We start from the raw sequence: 22,498 nt of genomic DNA, 5'->3' as shown, positions 1-22,498 counted from the left end.
ACTGGCGGCGTCAATACTTTAATAGCTACAACTATTTTTTTATTTTATTTTTTTTTTTATTTCATTGCCCGTATTTATGTGAAGTATTAACTCAGAGAGACTTTGTATCAGTTGTCTTTAGATTTGCTCATGGCTTGAATATGTGCATTAATTTTAAGTAAGCCTAAAAATGTTCTCATATGATTATCATATAACTATTTTTACCTTCTCTAACATTTTCTCAAAAGACTTTGTTAATTTATTTACAAACTTAAGAGCCCATCAAAACTTAAGCTTCATTAATATTGATATAGATAAACGACAAGGAACTATATGTTATTGATATGATAATAAATATATTTTACTAAAGCTGCTAGTTCAGGCCATAAATTCGTATACCGGTTCGCGCTATACGAAACGGATTGAAAATTGAATGTTGTTTAGCTTTGATGCATAACTAAAAACTTAAGTGCCATCTCACAGTGAGAGTTCTGCGCGGCCTACAGCCACAACAAGAAGAGCAGCTACAATAACTACAACAACATTAAGTCCAACTAAGTCGAGGCAGCCAAGCTCAACATATTGTGCGGCCATCCGCTGAGCTCTTGTCATTAATCGCACCACGGTGTAAGCCCACAAATCAACAGTCAATCAACGCGCACAGCCCACAGAGAAGAGAGTGCTAAATGTTAATGTTAATACTAACAGCGGCGCTGCGTTCGTTCTCTCCCTGAGTCTTTTAACAGCGGGAGTGGGCGCTCGTGCTCTTTGTCGGTTAACAGCGATGCCGGCCTGTTAGCATTTCTTGTGTATCTCTCTGGCTGCCCGTTGGCTGCCTTTCAGCTCAGCTTTCAGTTCAGTTTCAGTCTTTACATGGTGCTCATCGACTGCGCGTTGGACTCGATTGAATTCATCTGACTTTGCCGCCTATGAAACTTTGAATAAAAACAGTTAAATAAACACTTTGTCTCGTGTCGCGTACATTTGGTGCGCCCGTATGTTTAACAGAGTGTGAGCTGCTCCCTGGGTGTTAGCGTGTGTTTGTGTGCCTGTGTGTATTGTGCTACTCCACACGGTCTCAGTGCGCCCTCATTGTGCTCTCGTGCAAATGAAAATTTCATTGAGCAGAAAGTAGCCGCAGAAAAGTGGAAAATCCTAAAACAGCTAAAAAGCAAAAATAAATAATTACAAAAATCGCTGCAAGTGAAATTATTAAACAACAACTAAATCAATTGTGGATGCACTGGAAAGCTGCCAAAGCATTAAAAAGCAAACAAAGTAATATTAAAAATAATAATAAATATTTTAAGGACAATACAATATATTATATTCATTGATGTTCATTTAATATTTATGGGACTCGCTGTTGCCCAGAGGCTGTCCGCACTTTCTTCATGTCTAGAACCGGAAAATATTCCAATATGTGTGCAAGTTGTTGGCCAGTCAGTCGAGTCGAATCGAGTTGAGTCGGGTTGAGTTGAGTCGCGGCCGGGCATCATCAGCCGGTCAAGCGTTCCGGCCAGAAGAAGCCTCCGCGCCCAGCTAGACAACCAGCCAGCCAGCCAGGTAACCAGCCAGCCACCTGCCCGGTTTGAGTACCAGACATTGCGGCACAGAAGCTGCCACAAGCTGCCTCTGTGTGTGCGTGTCGAGCTGTGGAATTTTATGCAGTGGCTGGCTCGTTTATTTTGCCAGCTCCTACATATTTACAACTTCATATATGAGGCCTCTTCTCTATATTTATTTTATCATTTGGCTTTTATTGGCAGGGAGGGTGGTCGTCTCTGGACTGCCTGCTGACTGCCCTTCCCTGCCCTGCCGTTGGCTATGCATTCAGCGAAACGTAACGAAAACGCAACTGCGCTTCACGCTTCAGGCTCAGCCGCAGTCGCAGTCGCAGTCGCTGTCGATGTCCAAGAGGGGGGCACTTGGCTGCCAGCCGTATTAGATGAGCAGCAAATCAAACAGAGAATGTTTAAAGCGGTACGAGTTAGTCACCGAGTACAGTAGAACTAGGCTATGACGGGAAAGAGCTTCAGCTTTTATTGAGTTTTTTACAGACTGAAATTTATAAAAAAAATGTAAATGGAAACAATTAAAAACAAATAAAATAAATAAATGTTTCTTAATATTTTAAATATGATTTAAACATATTTTAAAGCAAATTTACTGTTCAAGTTTTGATTTAAAATATAAAATTCTTTATATATTTATAAAGTAAAATAATTATATTTTGAAGCAATTTTAAACTATAATTTGTTACAATTTTCTGCTCAGTAGATCAGCTAAATATCTTTAGTTTGAAGTTGTTTCAAACTTTTTATTCAGCCAAAATGCTTATCTATAAAATGCTGGTAAATAAAGTCAGCAATTGAGCCACTTTTAGCGTGAACTATTCAGATTAACATAAAAAAGTCTTGAATAAGTTAATTTAATGCAGCATGCACTTGGTTTTTAGTTAGAAACTATTAATTGGACTCAAAAAAAAAAAACATAAAACCTAAAAAGTTCCAGTTTTCGCATGCTAAAAATCATCTCGTAGATATTTTATGCAGTTGCATAAATAGCTCAGGTCGATCTTTTGTTCACAAAAAGTTCCAACAAATTCATTAAAAAGTTTTAGCTGCAATTTTTTTTTTTTCGTAAAAGGGCTAAAACAGTTCAGCAACTGCAGAACTTTAGTTAAGTATTAAGTAGTTGGTGGTATTAGCGCCATTCTAAATGCCAGAGGCAGAGAAAAGTCTTGAATGGAAGTCAACTAAATCGCAGATGGAGATGCTTAACGGTACGCTGGATTGCATTACGAACACAACTCGATTTAATCGACTTTTTATCAATCGCAGACTCACTTTTTGTTCGCATTTATTTTGTTGCACTCTTTGTGCGCTTCTGTGCTGATTTTTAAGTGTGCCGTTGGCGAGTTTAATGTTGTGTCTGGCTGCATTTTGTAACCTGGTTTTATTGCTGCCATAACATATGCCACTGCCTGTTGTGTCTAATCACACGTTGCAGAGCAAGCGAACAGAAAACCAGCGATAGAGCGCGAAGGAGAGGGACATAGAGAAAGAGTAGAACCAAAGATACGATGCACAAGATACATTAAGTATTGGACACACGCGTTTGATTCTGACATGTTTACATATTTTGCTTTGCTTTGCCGTGTGCTTTGTCTTCTTAATCGATACATTTACAGGGTGCTGCGACTGCTGCGAGTTGCGTCTAGGTAACGTTCTAGCAGAAGTTAGTTACGAAGCTTACAGATACAAGAAGATGTTAGGAGCGATAGATAAGCGAGTATCTCAAAGATACACTTGTGTGTATCTGAAAAGTCGAATATATTTCTGCCTTTGGCCAATATAAAATTTAAAATCTCTTGCAATTTAAAAATGTATCTAACAAATTCAAATGTATTTCAAGCATACCCTAATATCTTAAAACTAAAAAGTATCTACATCTAGAAAAAAATAAAAATTCAAATAAATTCAAATAATTTTGATTCATTAGATTCATAAAAATCTGAAAGATACTAATTCGTTTTGCACATACAAAAGTATCTAAAAGATACTTCATATCTCACCTTAAATATACAAAAGTATCTGAAAGATGGAATAATATCTACAGCATTCACTTCAAAAATACAAAATACAAAGATAGAATTATTTCTACAGCATTTACCACAAATATACAACAGTAACTGAAAGATAGAAGAATATCTACTTACTTGTAACAATACCTTAAATGTACTAAAGAGGTTAACGCTGTAAAAATATCTCAAAGTTACAATAGTGTCATAAAAATACTGCATTTTATTAAAAAAAAGATACACGCCTATCTTAGAGGTACAAAACTATCTCAAAGATACAAAGCTATCTGAAAGCCATTACACACGTATTGAGACATATCTCAAGGCGAAAAAAGCAAAGCAAAGTAAAGGCAAAACAAAGCACGTCTAGAAAGCCAGATGTATCCAAGTTGACCTCATCGTTAACCACAAGATGCCCAGACTCCGCAGCTCGCCCTCTATTGTTCGCAAAAAGTTATTTAAGACAAACGAAAAGAAAACAACAAAAAATTGATTGAAAGATACGCGCGTCTATGTATTTATTTATTTGTTTATATATTATTTGTGCAGTTTTTCAAAGATTGAAAGATAATCTCCTTTTGTGTAGTAGCTTTCAGAACAACAAGCAGCCGACCTTCGACAGAGTTTAAAGACATGACCCCCACAGTATAGTAGTGGTAGTAGTTGAGGCCCGAGAGCAAACATTAATTATGACGCTTGTTGTACGCCGAATGGCAATAAATTAATTTGAAATTAAACAACATTTCGAGAGCAGCGCACATCATCAGGCAAAACCCAAAATAGAAAAAAAAAAACAAAAACAAAACAAAAATCAAACAAAATAAATAAACAAAAGCAAAAGACAACAAATTAAATCTGAGAAAAGTGCCAAACGAAACGTCTGAAAATGTGAGCATGTTCCGTGGGAGATTTCGTCAAAAAGATTAATAAGCAACGGCGACGTGTTCGGCATATTGTAAGGCCCCAAATGCTCAACTCCGACATCTATATGTATACATTTGTGTATATGTATATATCTCTCTTTCGAAGCGGAAATGTAAGACACGGCGGCAGCTCGCTGAGATTGGGCCGCGCAGAGTAAATGCCGCGCCAAATGTGTAGCAAATAGAAGGGCATATGGCCAAAAGCAGGCAAAGAGGAAGAAAAACCATAATAAAGAAATCACATTCGTACATACATATACACATATATAATGTATAAACAAAATTGAGCTCTTTCGCTTATAATTAGAAACGCTGCGCGACATACAAATGAGCAGCGAACGGCCGTTGGATTCATTGAGAACGCAATATGCATTCAATAGGAATAATTCTTTTGAATTCAAATCTCAAATACGTTAAATACGATTTATTTAATACAAAAATCAATCAGTTTTTGTTGCCTTTTTTAAATATATATATATACATATATGCGGTTTCACTGGCGTCGCTCAAATTAAATTAACTAATTAATCAATAAAAGCAATTGAATACGCAAGGCTGAGCGGTTGGGCTTCTTTGTAAAAACAATTGAATGAAACTAAGATATTATTAACATTTGTATTCTTGTAAAGTGAAGCTAAGCCTAGATTTATCTTCACTTTGAATTTCGTATTATTAATAAAGAATTATAAGATCTTGTAAGTTTTCAAGCAGAAGCTTTGGCACATCTCGCGAAGCAGTAAGACTTAAAAGGGTAAAAACTCTGATTAAATGTGAGCTTAAAATGTTTTCTAGATTTTAATTGATTATGGCAATTAATTTTTACAATAATTAACAATATACATACTTATGTATTCTGACCAATATTATTTTTAATTAAAGGGTAAAGAATTTTTAATAATTTCTGCTTTTTTATCTTTATTTTGGTAGATAAATAATAATAATAATAAAAAAAAAACAACAAAAAAAATGATTTAGTATATTTATATATAAAAATTAAAAAAAATTACAAAAAAATAAATAGGTGATATATTGCACTAGTTAAAAAATAATATATAAAATATAATAATAAAAACAGGATATTTTTATAATTATTATAATTATATAAATATGAAATGAAAGATGAAATAAAAATAAAATATTAATTTAAAAAATTTAAAAGTAATAAAAACTACAAAATTTTAAAAATATATAAATAACATACTAAATACAAAATATATAAAATATATGAATACAAAAATATCTTTGAGTTACAAAAGTATGTTAAAGTTAGGAAAGTTATGCAAAGTCATGTTATTCATGACATCCGCCCATCTCCTAGATACATAAGTATCTCCAAGACACGAACAATTCTCTCGTTTCTTTTAAATCAAAAATCCTTTTAAACGCGAATATTTTAGCCATTTTTACCCGTTGGTACGCAAACTCAGGGTACTATGCATATTTTATGCAACCTCGCTGGCAAAATGTCAAATTGTCAACTCGATATAAATATTCGAACAGCTGACAGAGGTCGGTCAACAGATGACGGTTGAGGAACAACTTGAACCGGATATTTGGGCAATTACATTTTGCCATTAGGCCGAATGAAAATATTGACGTCTCGTTAAAGTTTAGCTTGAAATCGAGTAAAAGTGTAACACATGAAAAATGGTTTCTTTTTTGAGTGTAGGTAACATATAATATTTCCGATGCTGATTCATGCCGCCATTAGCTGCCAGGTGTTTCAGTATTAAACCAGCTCGAGCTGCAGTCAATTACAACAACTAATAGATATGCACAGTAAATTCAGGAGAATCAAAGCTTATCAGCAATAAAATCCAACTCGAATGGTACACAATAATCACAGTTTGTTGAGCGTGCAGCGCAGCCGAGGGGAGTCTGCGGAGTGTGGAGTGCACAGCGCGAAGCTCACGTGCCATTGAACTCTAACCCAGTGACAGGCGCTGGGCAGACGGGGCGTATGAGTAATGTGAGTTTGTGAACACTTACAGCTTGGCGGAATTTATAGAGGGTATTAGAGGGTAGCTCATATAAACTTATCTAACTACATATAGTACACATATGTAAATTAAAACGTTATTGACATCTGGAAACTAAACTGACAATGAGACAGAGAATTTCTCGGTTATTTGACAAAAGCCTCTTCAAACTCAGCAAAATTTAAAAAAGACATGTTATGTGTGCACTATTATGATTTTATAATATATAAATTTATATATTATATTTTGTTTATATACTATTAAATGTAATTTGTATAGGAGTTCCTCCAAAAAATTTGTTTGTGTTTATTTAAATATTTAAATAGTAAAGTCTTATGCTCAAGGAGACAATTTTGCAATTATAGGAAGATTTATTTAGACCATAATCAATCAAACAGAAGACTTGCTATGTAGTCGTATAGAGCTAGTTCTCTATGTACCTTAACTAAGAAAACTCTAGTGTAAATAGATTTTTAATAATTATTTAATAGGTATTAGAGCTTATATCTAAATGAAAGTTGCTCTTTTGCTAGAGTATTTCTCTTGTCGACTTTACAAATCTTTTCGTTCCTTCATGTTAGAATTTTATTTTCATTTTTATTATAGACAATCACAAGGCGTTTATATACATATTGATAGAGTGTTGCTCGAGCTCATTGCATCTTGTGCGCTAATCATTGCAGTCGTATACAGACACACACACTCTCTCTCTCTCTCTATCTCACTCCGATTCACACTCACTTAGTGTGTGGGGCATATGGACATGTGTGCATGACGTCTTTATGGCCTCCATCATTGCCAGGCGAACGACAACAGCCGTTATATAGAACTTATGGCAACATCTACATACAGTACCGAGCAAAAATGAGTGAATGTTTCACAACTTTGACTTTCATCATGCATAAAAATTAAACCATACAAGCAAATTAAGATTTTGTTTTTTATACTTGTTTATTAGTTTGTTCTTCACAAATAGAAAAAGTTGCAACGCTAAATCAGCTAAACTCAATTAATGAAAAATAAAAAACCAAAAAAATCCACATAAACTCAATTTTGCACGTTTCATAATTGCCAATATTTTGGCTCTTCTACTTCTCTTCTCAGCCGAAATCATCCAGATTTCCCCATAACTTAGCTCCTTGGGTATTCTTCTTAGTCGTAGATTGAGCATGTAGATTTACCGTTATCTTAGTCTTTTTAATATTCTTATTTGTAAAGCGATTTGAAGCACATTTTCTTTTCGCAACAAATTTAAAATAATTGGTGAAATATAATTTTAAAATGTGGAAAATTTCAGTCGACATTGAAAATAGTGGTGTGTGCCTGACCGGGAAGGGATTTCCTTCGCTTATTATTGCCGAAAAGCTTTGAATCAGCCGAAATTTGACTCCGAAAACTCAAGTCAAAGGTTGCAAAAAACTGTTCTCGGGCTCTGATGCTCGCCTAATGATGTCGAAAATTAAGAAAAACAAGCTGCTAGCACCAAAGGGTGTTTCTCTAGTAATTAATAAAAATGTTAGCAAATGGACTGCTAGAAGAGAAATTCGTGGCTTCGGATATGTATCATTCGTTAAAAAACAAACCTGCATTGTCCGAAAAAAATTTGAAAAGGCGTTTGAAATTTGCAAGGGATCACAAAAACTGGAGCATTTATGATTGGAAACGAGTTTTTTGGTCAGATGAATTAAAATTTAACCGTTTCCAATCATATGGAAAGCAATATTGCTGGTGCAGACCTGGGGAACGCATTCACAGACATCATGTAAAGGAAATCGTCAAACATGGCTGCGGCAGCATTATGGTTTGGGGATGCTTCTCTTGGTAGAACGTTGATCCTCTACATAGAGGAAGGATTATATGAATATTCTTCAAACCCATCTTCCCAAATTCACTGATAAATGTGCGTGTCCCCACAGAGAAAGGGTTTTCAACAAGATGGCGATCCAAAACATACTGTAAAGATTGTTTAGGAATGGATAGGAAAGCAGAATTTTAAGCTAATTTTCGCTCCATACATATAGAGTCTATATATAAATCCTATCCCGACTTCAATCCTATTGAAAATCTGTGTTCAATAGTGAAAAGACGGCTGGGACAGTATGATGCAGCCCCAACGAACATTGACAGCTTATGGGAGCGCGTAGAAGCGGAGTGGAGCCAATTTCCGAAAGAAATGATTCAAAGTTTGGCTGAGAGCATGCCAAAAATAGTCAACAAAATTATTGCTAATAAGGGTTTTGGACTAAATATTAAAAATGTTTAGTTTTTTTTAGTTTTTAGTATTTTTTTTTTAAACGTGCAAAATTGAGTTTATGTGGATTTTTTCGGTTTTTTATTTCTAATTTTTTGAATTTTGCTAATTTAGCCTTGCAACTTTTTTGTATTTGTTAAGAATACACTAATAAACAAACACACAAAAAAATTTTTGATTTGCTGGTATGGTTTAATTTTTATGCGTGATGAAAGTCAAAGTTCTGTAACATTCACTCATTTTTGCTCGGTACTGTATATGCATGTACATACACATAACTTGCCCGCGTTCATAAATAAATAAATAAACAGCAAAAGCCGCGGTCGCGTAACCGAACCGAGTCTAGGCCCAACCAAAGCCCCAGCCCCCAACACCCACCCCCTTTATCGCCCCGCTGCGTTGCTTTGTTCTTGTTGCGTGCATTTTGCGTGATTGTCGTGATTTGTGCTGGTCACAATTTGTGTTGATGATGAACAGCGACATACTACTTACGCACATACATACATACATATGTATATACATACATATGTATGTATGTGCATAGACAGCCACCTTCTCAGTTATTCATTTAAATGGCCACGCTCTACACAGCGCAGACCCGCACAATTTACTACTGCATTATTTATCACTAACTGGACTATTTATAGATATCGTTCATATTATATTGTACATTGTTCAAGTTCTTTGGCTGTCCTTGGTATGATTGCCATGTCGTGTAGTGTGTAACGTAATGAAGAATATAGAAATTACTATATAATATGTAATTGAATATTGAACTAATCAGCAAGGTACTAATGGAAGGATTATAGCGATAGAAGTTATCTTAAAAGTATTCTTAAAATGAATTTGTTACATAAGATAATGTATAAATACAAAATATATAATTAATTAATTCGAGTTAAGTTCTATGTATATGTATGAAGAAATATTTTGTTGATATATTCTTAAAAATGTCATTGGTATTTTTTTTAAGCTTAATTCAATAAAACCAAAAAATAAATAAACTCGATTAAATTGTTTATATATTTTGTATTTATATATATATTTTCATGTAACAAATTCATTTCTCATTTACAAGTTGATTGTCGAACAACGATTATAAAATATATAAAAATACTCGATTCGAAAAAGTTTCATCTAAGCAAGGCGTACAATCATTATTAAATCAGCATTTGTTTACGTAAAGAAAAACCTTTTGCCCTTGAAGGGTATTTCATGTTTCGACATGTGTCAGACTGTATTTTCATATATATTTTATTTTCTTTTTTGATTGGCATTCGATTCACACTCATTGCATTTGATCTGTATACAACACGATTTGCTGCTATCGCATACACACCCCACCTTGTCACCCCCGCCCCCTTCCACTTTTCTTTTTGTTCGACTTTGACTTTGAAATGCGTTTGGCTTCGCAGTTCTGTTTACATTATCGATTCGTTGCCATCGAGCAGAAGAACTTTGACTTTGATAAAATGCTGCTGCTGCTTCTTGGGCTGCATAGTTTATGATAAGTCATGTAAATAAAGTACTATATCAAGGTTTGAGATCGTTTGTTAAAAGGAAATGAAATTGTACGCGTTTCCTAGATAAGCATAAGGCATAAGGCAGTTTCCTGGAATATGTCTCTGTTTGTTTGTAGAGCTTTGCTCTATGGAAAACATATGCGTTTTCTCTGCTTGCGATTGACAGTAAAATAAAGAGCGTCTCATGTCTATTTAAAGCGTAGCCTAAGTAAAATTTAAGCAATACCTTAAAAAAAAAAAAAAAAAAAAAAAAAAAAGGGTTAGACAAATGCGCGTATTTAGTTATTAAAATTATATTTAAAACATAAAAAATGTTTTATTTATTAAAACAAAAAAAATGTTTTATTTATTAAAACAAAAATTAAATATTAATAAATAAACAATAATCAAACAAAAAATATCAATAAATAAAACATTTTTTAAATAAATTAAAAATTTTTATATGAACTATAAAAATATATAATAATTATATTCAAAAAATATAAAAATTTATATTATTTAAAAATAGTTTCTGCAAAATATTAATATTAAAAGCTCAGCTCTTTATACAGAAATAAATGTTAAATCCATTTTTAATTGATTTCCTGTTGAATATTTCATATTTCTTTGCCTTTAATCCAATGCTATTTGTGTGCTCTGTTGATCCCACTTGTAGAAATGTCTTCATAATCTAAGTGGACAAACGTTGGCCAAATGTCGGCCATCCGTCTATTTATAAATAATCTGGCCAATTGGGCTGTTCTCTCACTTAGTATATTGGAGAGCTCTCACCTCGCCTCGATTGCTTGTCCCCCATGACGCAATCTCGCACGGCACACAAAACGTTGCGCAAATAATAAATTAGGCAACAAAATGCCGAAAAACAGCCTAGGAAAACAGTTTTGCTTATTGTTACTAATTTTCTTGAGTCGATGTCAAGTGGACCGAGTTTTTTTCTGTTATTTTACTGAGAACCAATGGGCAAACCGTTTATTTGGAAAAACTTTTTGGCCAACTATATTACAAACACATTGTATAACTTTTTTTTGGCATGACAATTCATTTTTGGCCATTTGAATATGACTCCATTAGTTCTTGCCAAACGACATACATACATATGTACAGATGTATATGTATGTAAATATGTATGTGTGGCCAGGGTCAACAAACTTAGCTCTGTGTCGCAAGCACTTGTCTTGATGGCCTGACTGAGTGAGTGAGTGAGTGACTGAGTGACTGGCGGACGGACGGATTGCCTGCCCATTGGGCCAGCCACTTGACACCACACACAGATCGTGTTTCTCGTAGGTGTTTTCACTTGTAATTATTTATCCATAAGCTGCGTTTTTATGTTCGTTTCTGTTTTTTTTTTTTTTTTTTTTTTTTTTTTTTTTTTTTTTTTTTGCAGCTCACAGCGTAACCTCAATTTAGGTTTGGGTTTCTAAACAATAAAGAATAAAGAAAGGGTATATGAGAACTTAAGAGCTAGGCTTAGATGAATCTCAGATCTTGGCAATAATCTGAGTTATCTGTTAGCCAATTCCAGCCAAATTGAGCATTAATCAGTCAGCTATCCCCAATAATACCCAAAATTGATTAAAGCCCTGTTTCGGGTAGTGAATATGGCTTGGCGGGACACAGACCGTTGCGAAATGAATAAACAATAAGGCAAATTAGCTTTTTAAATAACTGAGAATTGTGTATTCGCCTTACAACGTTCTCCGAAGCCAAAAACCCAAAGAAACCAACTGAGCTCAGCTGACTCACAAGCACTGCGATTGCGAAACGTACATCGAACTTAAAAGAGAACTTATATATACGTACATATATATATATATATATATATTGATTTTCTATATGAACATATATATTGAATGCCTTTGTTGATTGTGGAAATTTTCTGTTTGCTTTTTTATTTTTTTAATTAAGTTTATTGCGCTGAAGTTTTCTTGCTGTTGTTCTCTATTTTTCGTGTGGGTCGAATGAAATAACAAGCAGAAGCAGTCGGAAATGCGGGCTTGATTAAGCTGCCAGCGATCCTAACTGTTAAACGTGCCCCAAAAGCAAAAAGCACAAAATTCAACAGAAACAGAAAATTAATTATCACAATTGTCAATAGGGGTGGACCGTAATTTAGTTTTATAGGTACGCATTTCTGGGTCTCGATGGGTATCTGCCTTTCTATTTCCTACTAACAAGAAGCTCCTAATTTATTTGTAATAATTAAATATAGTATTCTTGTACATTTTCTAAATATATGTGCTTACAAATATAAAATATTATTGAATTTTTATATTCATGGAAATTTTTTACTGAACATATTGAGATCTTCATTGATTGCATAATTCGATTGAACTTACTTACATATGTTGCACACTGACTGAACTCAACTTTAAATATTGGTTTAACACATTGAGGTAAATTTTTGATAATTTCCATTGATTAAACTTGTGACAATATATTGATGGATACATCTGATTGAAAACATTGATATTGATAGGATATTAATTGACATCTTACATTGTTTATACATTTTAATTGAATTAATGTTATGTTACATTGATTGAACAGAATGTTAACTTATTCCGTTAACAGTAATGTAATATCTTAGCCATATAATATATTCATGTATATTGTATTGAAATGATATTAGCCAGGAAACTCAATGTACGCCAGGCAGTCAAGCTCATTTTATCCACCAAATTGTATCTAAACTCATGTATCCGTATCTGTCAGTCGTCAATTAACGCTTGATTTTGATTAATTGGTTCATTTGATTGCCAGCACGTTTTTGCTTAATTTTCGTATTTTCTTTCTTTTTTTTTTTTTGTTTTGTTTTTAGTCTTCTGATTAATTTAAATCTATTGAAGAAATCTGAAGAAATTCGCAAAAATGTGATTCTGCGCCCAAAAATCCATTAGCATACATAAAAGGGTAGGCGAGCACGCGCCTCCATCAATCATGATTGACGAGCTGTGATGAAATCAGAGAAAACCAATTGCCATTGAATAGTGTTTGGCAGACGGCAAACGTTTTGCATTGTTTCGACGATTACTATTAAAAATAATAATAATACTATTATTATTATTATTATTGAGATTTATGAATGTTTATGGAAATTTTTCCATTGCCTGAGACTGTGGCAGCTGCGGCTTATCAGCTGTTGCGCTGCAACTCTTATTTATATAATGAGACGACGCGACGGCTGCTGTAATTCATAATACATACTATATGATATATAATTTATTGTAATGTCTACCTGATAAGCTGACGTATGAGAAATAGTAAGTAATATTAATAGGCGCTAGTCTATGCCTATATTGGAGTCTCTGTTCCCAGGCAGGGCAAGTGATATTAGTGAAAAATATAAGATATAAATGCTTGGTTTTTTTATGATATCTTCGGCTTTGTTAGTCAATCATAAACATTTGCATACACAAAGCTAGATATTTGTTTGCTTTCGTTTGTAAGCCCCGCATTTATTTATTTATATTTTTTTAGCATAGCCGCGTCACATTTCACTTTTCTAGAAAGCAACAACAAATGCCCCTTATGGAAACTCGTATGAATGAATTTCAAATTTCCAAAAGCAGCGCATTCCCTCTCTCACTCTCTCTCTCCCTCTCTCGCTCTGTAAGATATCCGTCTCCATGTGAGTTGCAACTGGTTTTCAATATGGGTTAATGCCACGGCTTTGCCCCCTTTCGACTTAATGAACTCATTTTCAATGCCTTATCATATTTATGCCCCTACACCTCCGTATATTCGATATACATCTTTATGGCTCTTTCTCTGTCACACTCTTTCTATTTGCATTTCTTTTGTTCGTATATTTGATTTCGTTTATGTAAATCTACGCTCAGTTATTTTCCTCTCCCCTGCTCGGCTGCTCAGTAAAAGTTTTAATTCAAATCTTTTGCGGCTGTTTTTTTTTTTCGGTTCTACAATACTATATTCTGAGTTCCATTTTAATCTGGTCTGAATGCCACAAACCGCAGTCTGCAGTCATTAGCCCAATTTTAGACAGTCCGCAGCGGCATAAAAATAATACACACATAAAGCCCATTAAACCGCACAAATGCTCAAATGATGCGAAAAGTTACGTCGCAACGCCCCGAAAACAATTTTTTATTATTTTTTTTTTGGCAGACATTCAAATAACACTTGGAGCACAGAGGCAGCAATCAGCGACGCTCAGCACCGAGCTGAGAATTAAAACACAATTCTGAACTATTTATCGATCGTATTTATAGCCAAAGTGGCGCATTAAATCAAATATAAGTTTTTATTTGTATAAGAAATTTTGATGATAATTGCTAAAATAAATTTTTATAGAATATTTGCAAAATAAATTACCACTCAACCACTAGTCAATCAATATGTTAATGTTAATGTTAATAAATAGCTGATTGTCTCAGAGAATAGATAAAAAATATTCCTAAACGGAAAAATTTAGTTTCCAAATAAAACTTAAATCTATTATTTGTAGGTAACTATATTTGAGTCTGATTTATTTAAATGTTGCAACGAGCTCAAATATTTGAAAAATTAATTTGTTATACCCTTGCCATTTTGTAAATAATTATTTAAAGCTTGTACTAATTCTGATTTTATTTAAATAAAAAAAAAAATTAAAAATTTACTCAAATGAATTCTTACACAAATATCAAAAATGTAAATTGTATTTTGTTAATAACAAAATATAAATACATATAAGTGTTAGTTAACAGCAATAAAACACGTAAAAAGCAATCTCATCCAGTATTCATAGTTTCATGCATATTAATACAACTCTAAACAGGATATCTAATAGTCGTTCATTATTACATAACACATTTCCTTAATGAACTCTTGTTTGTTTTTATTTGAACAGCCACGCCATAAATGGTTACAGCTATTAATAAATAATTAAGCGTTTTGTGGCAATTTCATTGAAATTAGCATAGATTTTCTGCGCCAGACCTTGTTCATAGGTCTCGAAATTGGGCACCTATGTAAATAAAAGTGTATTTATACTCTATATATGTACATATATAGCATATACCTACGTACATATATACTGGTCACATTGATGTCGTAAAAGGTCTTAACGGCAATTGCGCCACTTCTCAAATTTTGTGGCGTGTGATTTGCATCGTTGCCATAAAAGGGCAGCAGGAGGGCAAAACAAACACACAAACGGACAGACAGACAGAATACAGAGAATACATACACACACAATCATAGCATACACGCAATCACACACACACACTTTCATACTTCAAAGAGTCTGCCATAATAGAAGCCACTCGCCATTTGGAGCGCCCCCTGTTGTTCATTTTTTTCTTGGCGATACTTAAAAATCAATTAGATGGGAGCTGTCGTTGCCGATTGGTTCCCTTTTTTCAAGCGCTGCTTGAGAGCGCTTTTCCACTTTTGGCAGAGCATCGGAGCTCTGCTCTTTATTTTCCACTTATTGTTCTTGTGCATGGGATGGCTCATCAAATTTGCGTCTTTTTTTGACAAAATTTGATTAGCCTGAAAGGCGAAGACGAAAGGGGAAAGGAAAAAGGCTTGTACTGCGCACAACTTATAGAAACTGCGACTTTGGGGCAACATTGAGCTGAAGTTTTATTGACAAGTCTTTGAAGTGGGAAAGTCGACTTACTTTACGTCTATTGTATATTAAATAATTTTATATATTTTACAGTATATACAGTATTTTATCGAAAGCAAATTAATTTAATCAACTATCTATAAATCGTTGGTTTTTCCCCAACATATTTTTCTATAAAATAATATTTATAAAATGTGTATATTTATTTTTTGTATATTTAAAATTATTTGCCAACTGATTCATAGCTATACGTACATAGCTCTTGCTTTTTGTTTAGGATACGTTTTGGGGTGTGTAGCTGATTAATGATTTTTATGGAACTGATAGCTATGGGAAATTGATATTAGTTGGCAGCTGTAGAATTCTTGGGTTATTTTTAGAAATATCATAAAATGACTAACAAAGTATATTAAAATATCATAAAATCCAAATGCCAAATATAATATTTTCATATATTACACAAATACATATTAAATAAATTTAAACACTTGATCTATTTTATTTAAAGAAATACTTTTATATAAATAATGTGTATCATAAATCTTTTCTCAAATGCAAGCATCAAAAGATTTTCTTTTTTTGTAAACTTTTCCGTTGCGTTGACATTCTATTTCCCTTTTTAAGGTTTTCCATAATAAATAAAAATAAATAATAATAAAAAAAAAAGGAAATAAAAATATTTTCCAATTTAGCATTATTTATTTTTACAACTTATTTAAGAGCAACAAATATTTTTATTTTTGCTGTGACATTTTCCGAGTTGACATATTCCCGTGTCTATTCACCTATATTTTGGCCAAATATATAAAAAAAAAAAAAAAACAAAAAAAACAAAAAAAACCCCGTCAATGGCAACAGGGACAACACGCAGCAGCTGGCGCTGATTGCCCTCGCTACAATCTGTGATACGATGCCATATGAACCCACGCACGAGCATTACCCCAAAGACAACTACTTTTATTTTTATTTTTTTATTTTTGTTGCACAAAGTTTCAAATGGAATTGCAAAGTGTCCAAAATAATAAATAGAAATAGTTTCGCCTGCATTGCGGGGCCATGTGGCAAGCGTAACATGTTCAGAGTGTGGCAAGAGAAACGTAAAAAGATTTCCGCGTCTACAAAAAATACATAAATAATATTCCGACCATTAACTAAAAATAACAATCGTGCTGAGTTTCTGCTGAGTTATGCGTTCACTTCTCTAGCTATTGCTATCTTTTTCACACCATTCAATTGGGTGGCCCATGTGTGTATGTGTGTGTGTTGCGAAATCTGATACCAGATTTATTTAAAAGTCATAAGCAATTATGAAACTGACGTTTAACTTGTCACTCGCCTGTCAAGCTAAGAAACAGAAAGAGACACAAACAACATTGAGAGAGCGAGAGAGAGATACAGGGATAGAGGTGTATTGGGAACGAGTTCCAGAGTAGGTAATATGAGACTGAGCTAAGGGGGGAACTTTGCTTAGCCAAATATGTTGGCATCGTTTTTGTTTGTTTGAAGTGTTTGTCTGTGTGTGTGTGTGTGTGTATTTTTGTCTGTTAAATACCGGAAATTGCCTTACATCGCGACTAATTGAGCAGATCCGTTGGCCTAGTGGGCCAGGCGACTTATGATGGGCCCTTGGCATGATATGCCGCCATTTAGGCAGGCCTTTCTTTGGTTCTCAGGTTCAGGTGACGTGCCCGCTTAACTTTTTCGCCCTAAGTGTGGGATCTGTGTAATTGTTTTGCTTAGAAAAATTATGCGAGGAATTTCCTACCACTATTTCTCAAAGATAATGAAAACAACTTTTGCCAGAGAGCATTTGACCGTTGACTGCAGATTGACTGCAAGATTGCAAGACTCAGGTCTTACCTGAGCTGAGTGGGTATGTGTGCTGCTACCTTTATTATTATTATTGCTTGCCACATCTAACGCTGTGGCAACAGCAGCAAGAGCTTTGCATAAATATGATGTTGCAATGGCCGACAACAACAACAACAACAACAACAAAGAGTCTTAGTTAAAACACATGCAACACGTTGCATGCAGCGCTGAGCAATTGCTGGGTAGCTTCAAAAAATTGTAACAACATTGTAACTGTCGACAGACGCCACAGTTTTCCCACCCACCCACTCAGCCCCCTCGGCCGCCTGTGCAGCCTAGCGGAAACTTCCGGGATGGCCCCACATGCATATTTTCACATGAGCTCGCCCTCCACTCGCCTTCTGCCAGTGCCACCGATTTGATTCAATTTAGCCCGTGCTTTCGTTCTCCTATTGCCTGCCTGCCAGTTGGCTAATTCGTTGTGAAAGGAAATGTGACTAGCCTCAAATTAGAGACAGAGAGAGAAAGAGAGTCGGTGCGGGGAGAGGGGGGGGGGGGGGTGGGGAGTGAGCCCACCCATAGAAGCCTTCAACATACGTTGACAATTTGGACAGCAATTTGCATTTGATATGCGCCACGAATCAATTAACTGCACCCAAAAAACTTCCATCTCCGCTCCATCAGTTCGTCTCGATGCCAAATCAGAATTGACATTTGCCGTGGGCAAATATGATTGTAAATTGGCAATTGATTAGGGCTTCATCTACAGGAATCTCTTACATAATCAAAAATTTGTGTTTATTTAGTTTGACTGAAGAGGGTTGTCTGAATTTTACATATTAGCTTAAATATGAAATATAGCTTATTCCTTAGATTAAATTGATTGAAAATAAAACACAAATTTAAAAAATTAATATTAATAATAATAATACAAATATATGTATACATGTATGTGATAAAAAATTAATTACATAAATACATTTTATTGCATGTATTCTTTTATAGATATATATACATTATATACTTTTGTTTATAAATAAAAGAAAACCATTATACCCTGATTTCTCATTTTCAGTGGATTTAGAGTATAATAAATATCATCCCCAACTTTTTTTTGCTTATCAATTATAGAATATACACATTTTTATAATCAATCGAAATTGAATTCTGAATAATTTCAATTTGTTTTGTAAACATTTTGTGTTTGGTATTCGTTTTCACAGCTTAAAATAATATTGGTGAAATACATATATATGTATATTTCTCACGTACTTGCTCGGAAAAATAAATAAAGTACGACTACAAAAATTCAATTTCTTCTGGAATTCTGTTAGTTTACACATTTAGCTGGAACTACTAGCATATAAACTAAACACTTAAAATCATTGAAAATTATTTACAAAAATCAATTTGCAAGCATTATTAATTCCTGAGTATTATTATAAAGATGGAAAACAATTCATTTGAGCATATTTCTTAAAAAAAAAATGAAAATCTGCATATATATTTTCTACATTTATACATATTTAAAATATATTTTTATTATTTTTACCTATCAGCATTTTTGAATAGTTAACAAAACGTAAAGAAACAAATTAAGGTTTGCTCTCGGGCCAACATTTCACAACAATAAAATGAAATCGCAAGTTCGTCATATATTATCCTCAATATACATAATATTTTACTTACATGTATATTTATCTATTTATAAACACAAAATAAATGTATGATTTATTAGAGCCAAGTTTTTGTGATAAGCTGTCAAAGTGGGACACGAGTGTGTCTTGTCCTCCCATCGGAGCACAAAAGTCCAAACATCAAGTCAAATGTCATGAGGGACAGAGCCGAATCAGAGGAGCATTCATTACATGCATTACACATTAATTAAATTAACTGTGAGTGAGACGTGGACAGTGGTGTGTGGGGTGGAGGTAATTATTCCTGTTTGCTGTTCGCATGTCAAGTCTTGGCCATAGATAAAGCATAACAGAGCTCTGGCAATATAGCAACAGTAAACACAAAGCATGGGATGAATCAGAGGCAGACTTTATGGCCAGCGACTCTCACTCCCGATGGGAAGACTCTTTGGTGAGTCATAGGTGTGGGCATTTGCAAATGCCTTTGGGCCAAAGCGGGCATTAATAACTGGAATTCGGAGTTGGTTTTGGGTTTGGGGGGCAATGGGAATGAATGCGAATGCAAAGCCCAACAGTTCGAGCAGTTCGCGCGGCCATGACGCATGAGGAAAGCAGCTCGCAGCATCACTTGCATAATATTAAGTTTAATTCAATTGAAAATACTATTTAAAATATAATTGTATGTGTATGTGTGCAGCGTATTTATGCGGATTGCATTTCAATGGCCAATTTCTGTTTGCATTCAATTACAGCTACGCCAATTAATCGTGGTCGCAGTTGCAGGTTCAATAAACGCTGCACTGTTAATTAATAATAACACAAAGAGGAAGCGATTGCATTTAGCTCTTTGGAAAATGCAGTGCGGACTGGAACAGATGAACGACTGCGAGCGCTCGCCGAACCGAACAAATCTGCGCGTCAACTTCAACGAGAAGGGCTCCGAGGTCAAGGAGCGCCGCGAAAAGTTTCTCACAGCCAAATATGGCTCACATCAGATGAGCCTGATCAGGAAGCGTCTGGCCGTCGAAATGTGGCTATACGATGAGCTGCAGAAGCTCTTTGATCCACCGGTAAGTGACAGCGCGCTATGACTCAGACTCAGACAGATCTCTTATTTATTGTCTTCTTGTGCAGAACGAGGCGATCGATGTGGATATTGATGAAATCTTAGACATGGACACAGACGACATAAGAAGATCTCATCTTATTGTGAGTATTATGACTCGACTCTTGGTTGATCTTTAATCTCTCATTTAAATAAATTGTTTTCTTTAATATATAATCCTCTCTCTCTCTCTCTCTTTCTGCAGAGATTACTCGCAGTGTGCAAACGCCCGCAATCGGACATATCGAAGTTCATCAGCGATCTGCTGGATCGCGCAAAAACGCTGTAAACTGCGCTGTTTCTTCTATAAAGAAAATAATAATAAATAATACAAATAATAATAAATAATTAAAGAAATCATTGAATTACATACATATATATACTAACATATGAAATGCAAGCGAAATACAATTTAATTTTAAGTTTAGCCGCTTTAAGATCCAAGAACAAAGAATAAAACTTATGCAATTTAATTATAATTTTCCAAGATGTTGCCCAATTCTATCTTTAGTTTTCCTTTTCGTAACTGTATTTTCAATGCTAATTTCAAAGTTTAGACTTAATTTAAAAAACAAACACCGATAAAATGCATCGTTAGCCATAAGAAAATTTGAATCATAAATTCATCAATTTTGTGATGATATTTCATAAAAACAAAAAAGAAACTAAAAATGAAAGCAAAAATATATATTTATAATAAATGGCCTGAAATAAAATATAAAATTATTTAGTTATAATGCAAAATAGGTTTTTTTCTGAAAGCGTGTGTAGTTAAAACTATTTACAGTGAAGCAGAACTTCAATAAAATATTTCAAAACAAAAACAAAATAAAAAATAGAAAAACACTCTGGTTGTTGCAAATACATATAATTTTCTTTGCTAATGTGTGCTTAAATATATTTATTTAAATGGATCAATCAAACATCATACTACATATACTCTCATCATGTGCTTAAATATTGTAGCTACCTTAAAGATGATTTGAATAAAGTTGTGTACAAGATATTTAAAGGAAATGTTTGTGTAAAGTAAATTGAACAAGAAAACAAAGAAGTTAGCTCAGGTTCACTGCCAAAACGTGGAGTAAGAATGTTGCGAATGAAACCGTTACAAACTGGAAAATAAATACAAAAAATACAAACAATACAAATTTAATACATCTGATTGTTCAAGAAAATATATTTATAGCCCACAAAAATAAGAAAAGAAAATGATTACATTCATATGTAATAAAAATAAATAGTTTTAGTTTTTATTTATTTTTTTTTTTTTTTTTTTTTTTCAATTTTGTTAATATTAAATGGAACTTTATTAGATGTTCCACTGAGCCGACAGTTGCAATATAAAAGTACATACACAATTATTCAAAGCACAAAGAATTTCATAATTCATGAATTAAACAATGTAAATAAAAGGTAATCCGCTAGATCCATAGAAAACCCAATCATAAGATTACGACATGACTTTTGACACATCAAACTCCCAATCAAATTAATTTGTAAATACCTTGATGAAGCATTCAAGTTCTTCACTCCACGATGCTCTTTGTAGTAGATACTAGTATTTCTAACAATTGCAATCTAAACATACAAGTATTTTAAATGTGCTCAATATGGCAAAAGAATAAACAAAATAATAAATGAAAACAAGAAAAACGACATACATTTTATAAACCACTTTAGCACTTTAATAATTGACCTTAAGTCTCTTCGTATGAACGGATAAACGCACTCTCTTCTATGATTCTACTCTATTGTATGCTCTATTAATTATGGCCACACATAGTATTAGTAGACTCTCTCAACATGCTCTTTGCATAAATATGATAATATATAAAACACATACATCATTTTAGGTGCTCATTAAGCCAAACATGCATACTTAATTGAACATTATATAGCTCCAAATTAAAACATTATACATTATACTTAATCATGCACTTTAAATCTCATTTAACATTCATAATTGAAGCAAAAGTATGTAAAGAAATGAAAATACACACACGCTATGGCATACGGAAAGCTGTAAGGTATGCTAATCGTATTTATAAATGGCAAAAAGTTTACAATAAAATTTAATTGCTTTAGAGAAAAAAACAAATGGAGATGTTTTTTTTTTTTTTTAACGGGT

The 22,498-nt window shown here is 33.7% G+C and overlaps 1 protein-coding gene across 1 annotated transcript; it reads left to right on the top strand.

The window, feature by feature from the left end:
* Nucleotides 1-821: 821 nt before the first annotated feature.
* On the top strand, nucleotides 822-22,468 carry LOC108611653 (protein phosphatase 1 regulatory subunit 14B). The gene is made up of 4 exons (XM_018004403.2): nucleotides 822-1,257; nucleotides 20,015-20,332; nucleotides 20,397-20,471; nucleotides 20,573-22,468. Exons 2-4 carry the CDS (start codon nucleotides 20,117-20,119, stop codon nucleotides 20,654-20,656), a joined length of 375 nt encoding a protein of 124 aa, XP_017859892.1. The 5' UTR covers nucleotides 822-1,257; nucleotides 20,015-20,116; the 3' UTR covers nucleotides 20,657-22,468.
* The last annotated feature ends 30 nt before the right edge of the window (nucleotides 22,469-22,498 follow it).

Source organism: Drosophila arizonae, chromosome 3 (assembly GCF_054131065.1).
Source record: "Drosophila arizonae isolate 15081-1271.41 chromosome 3, UAZ_ARI_1.0, whole genome shotgun sequence".
In the NCBI taxonomy this organism is placed as follows: domain Eukaryota; kingdom Metazoa; phylum Arthropoda; class Insecta; order Diptera; family Drosophilidae; genus Drosophila; species Drosophila arizonae.
Note: the sequence above shows the minus strand (reverse complement) of the source record. Positions and strands in the feature narration are given on the sequence as shown.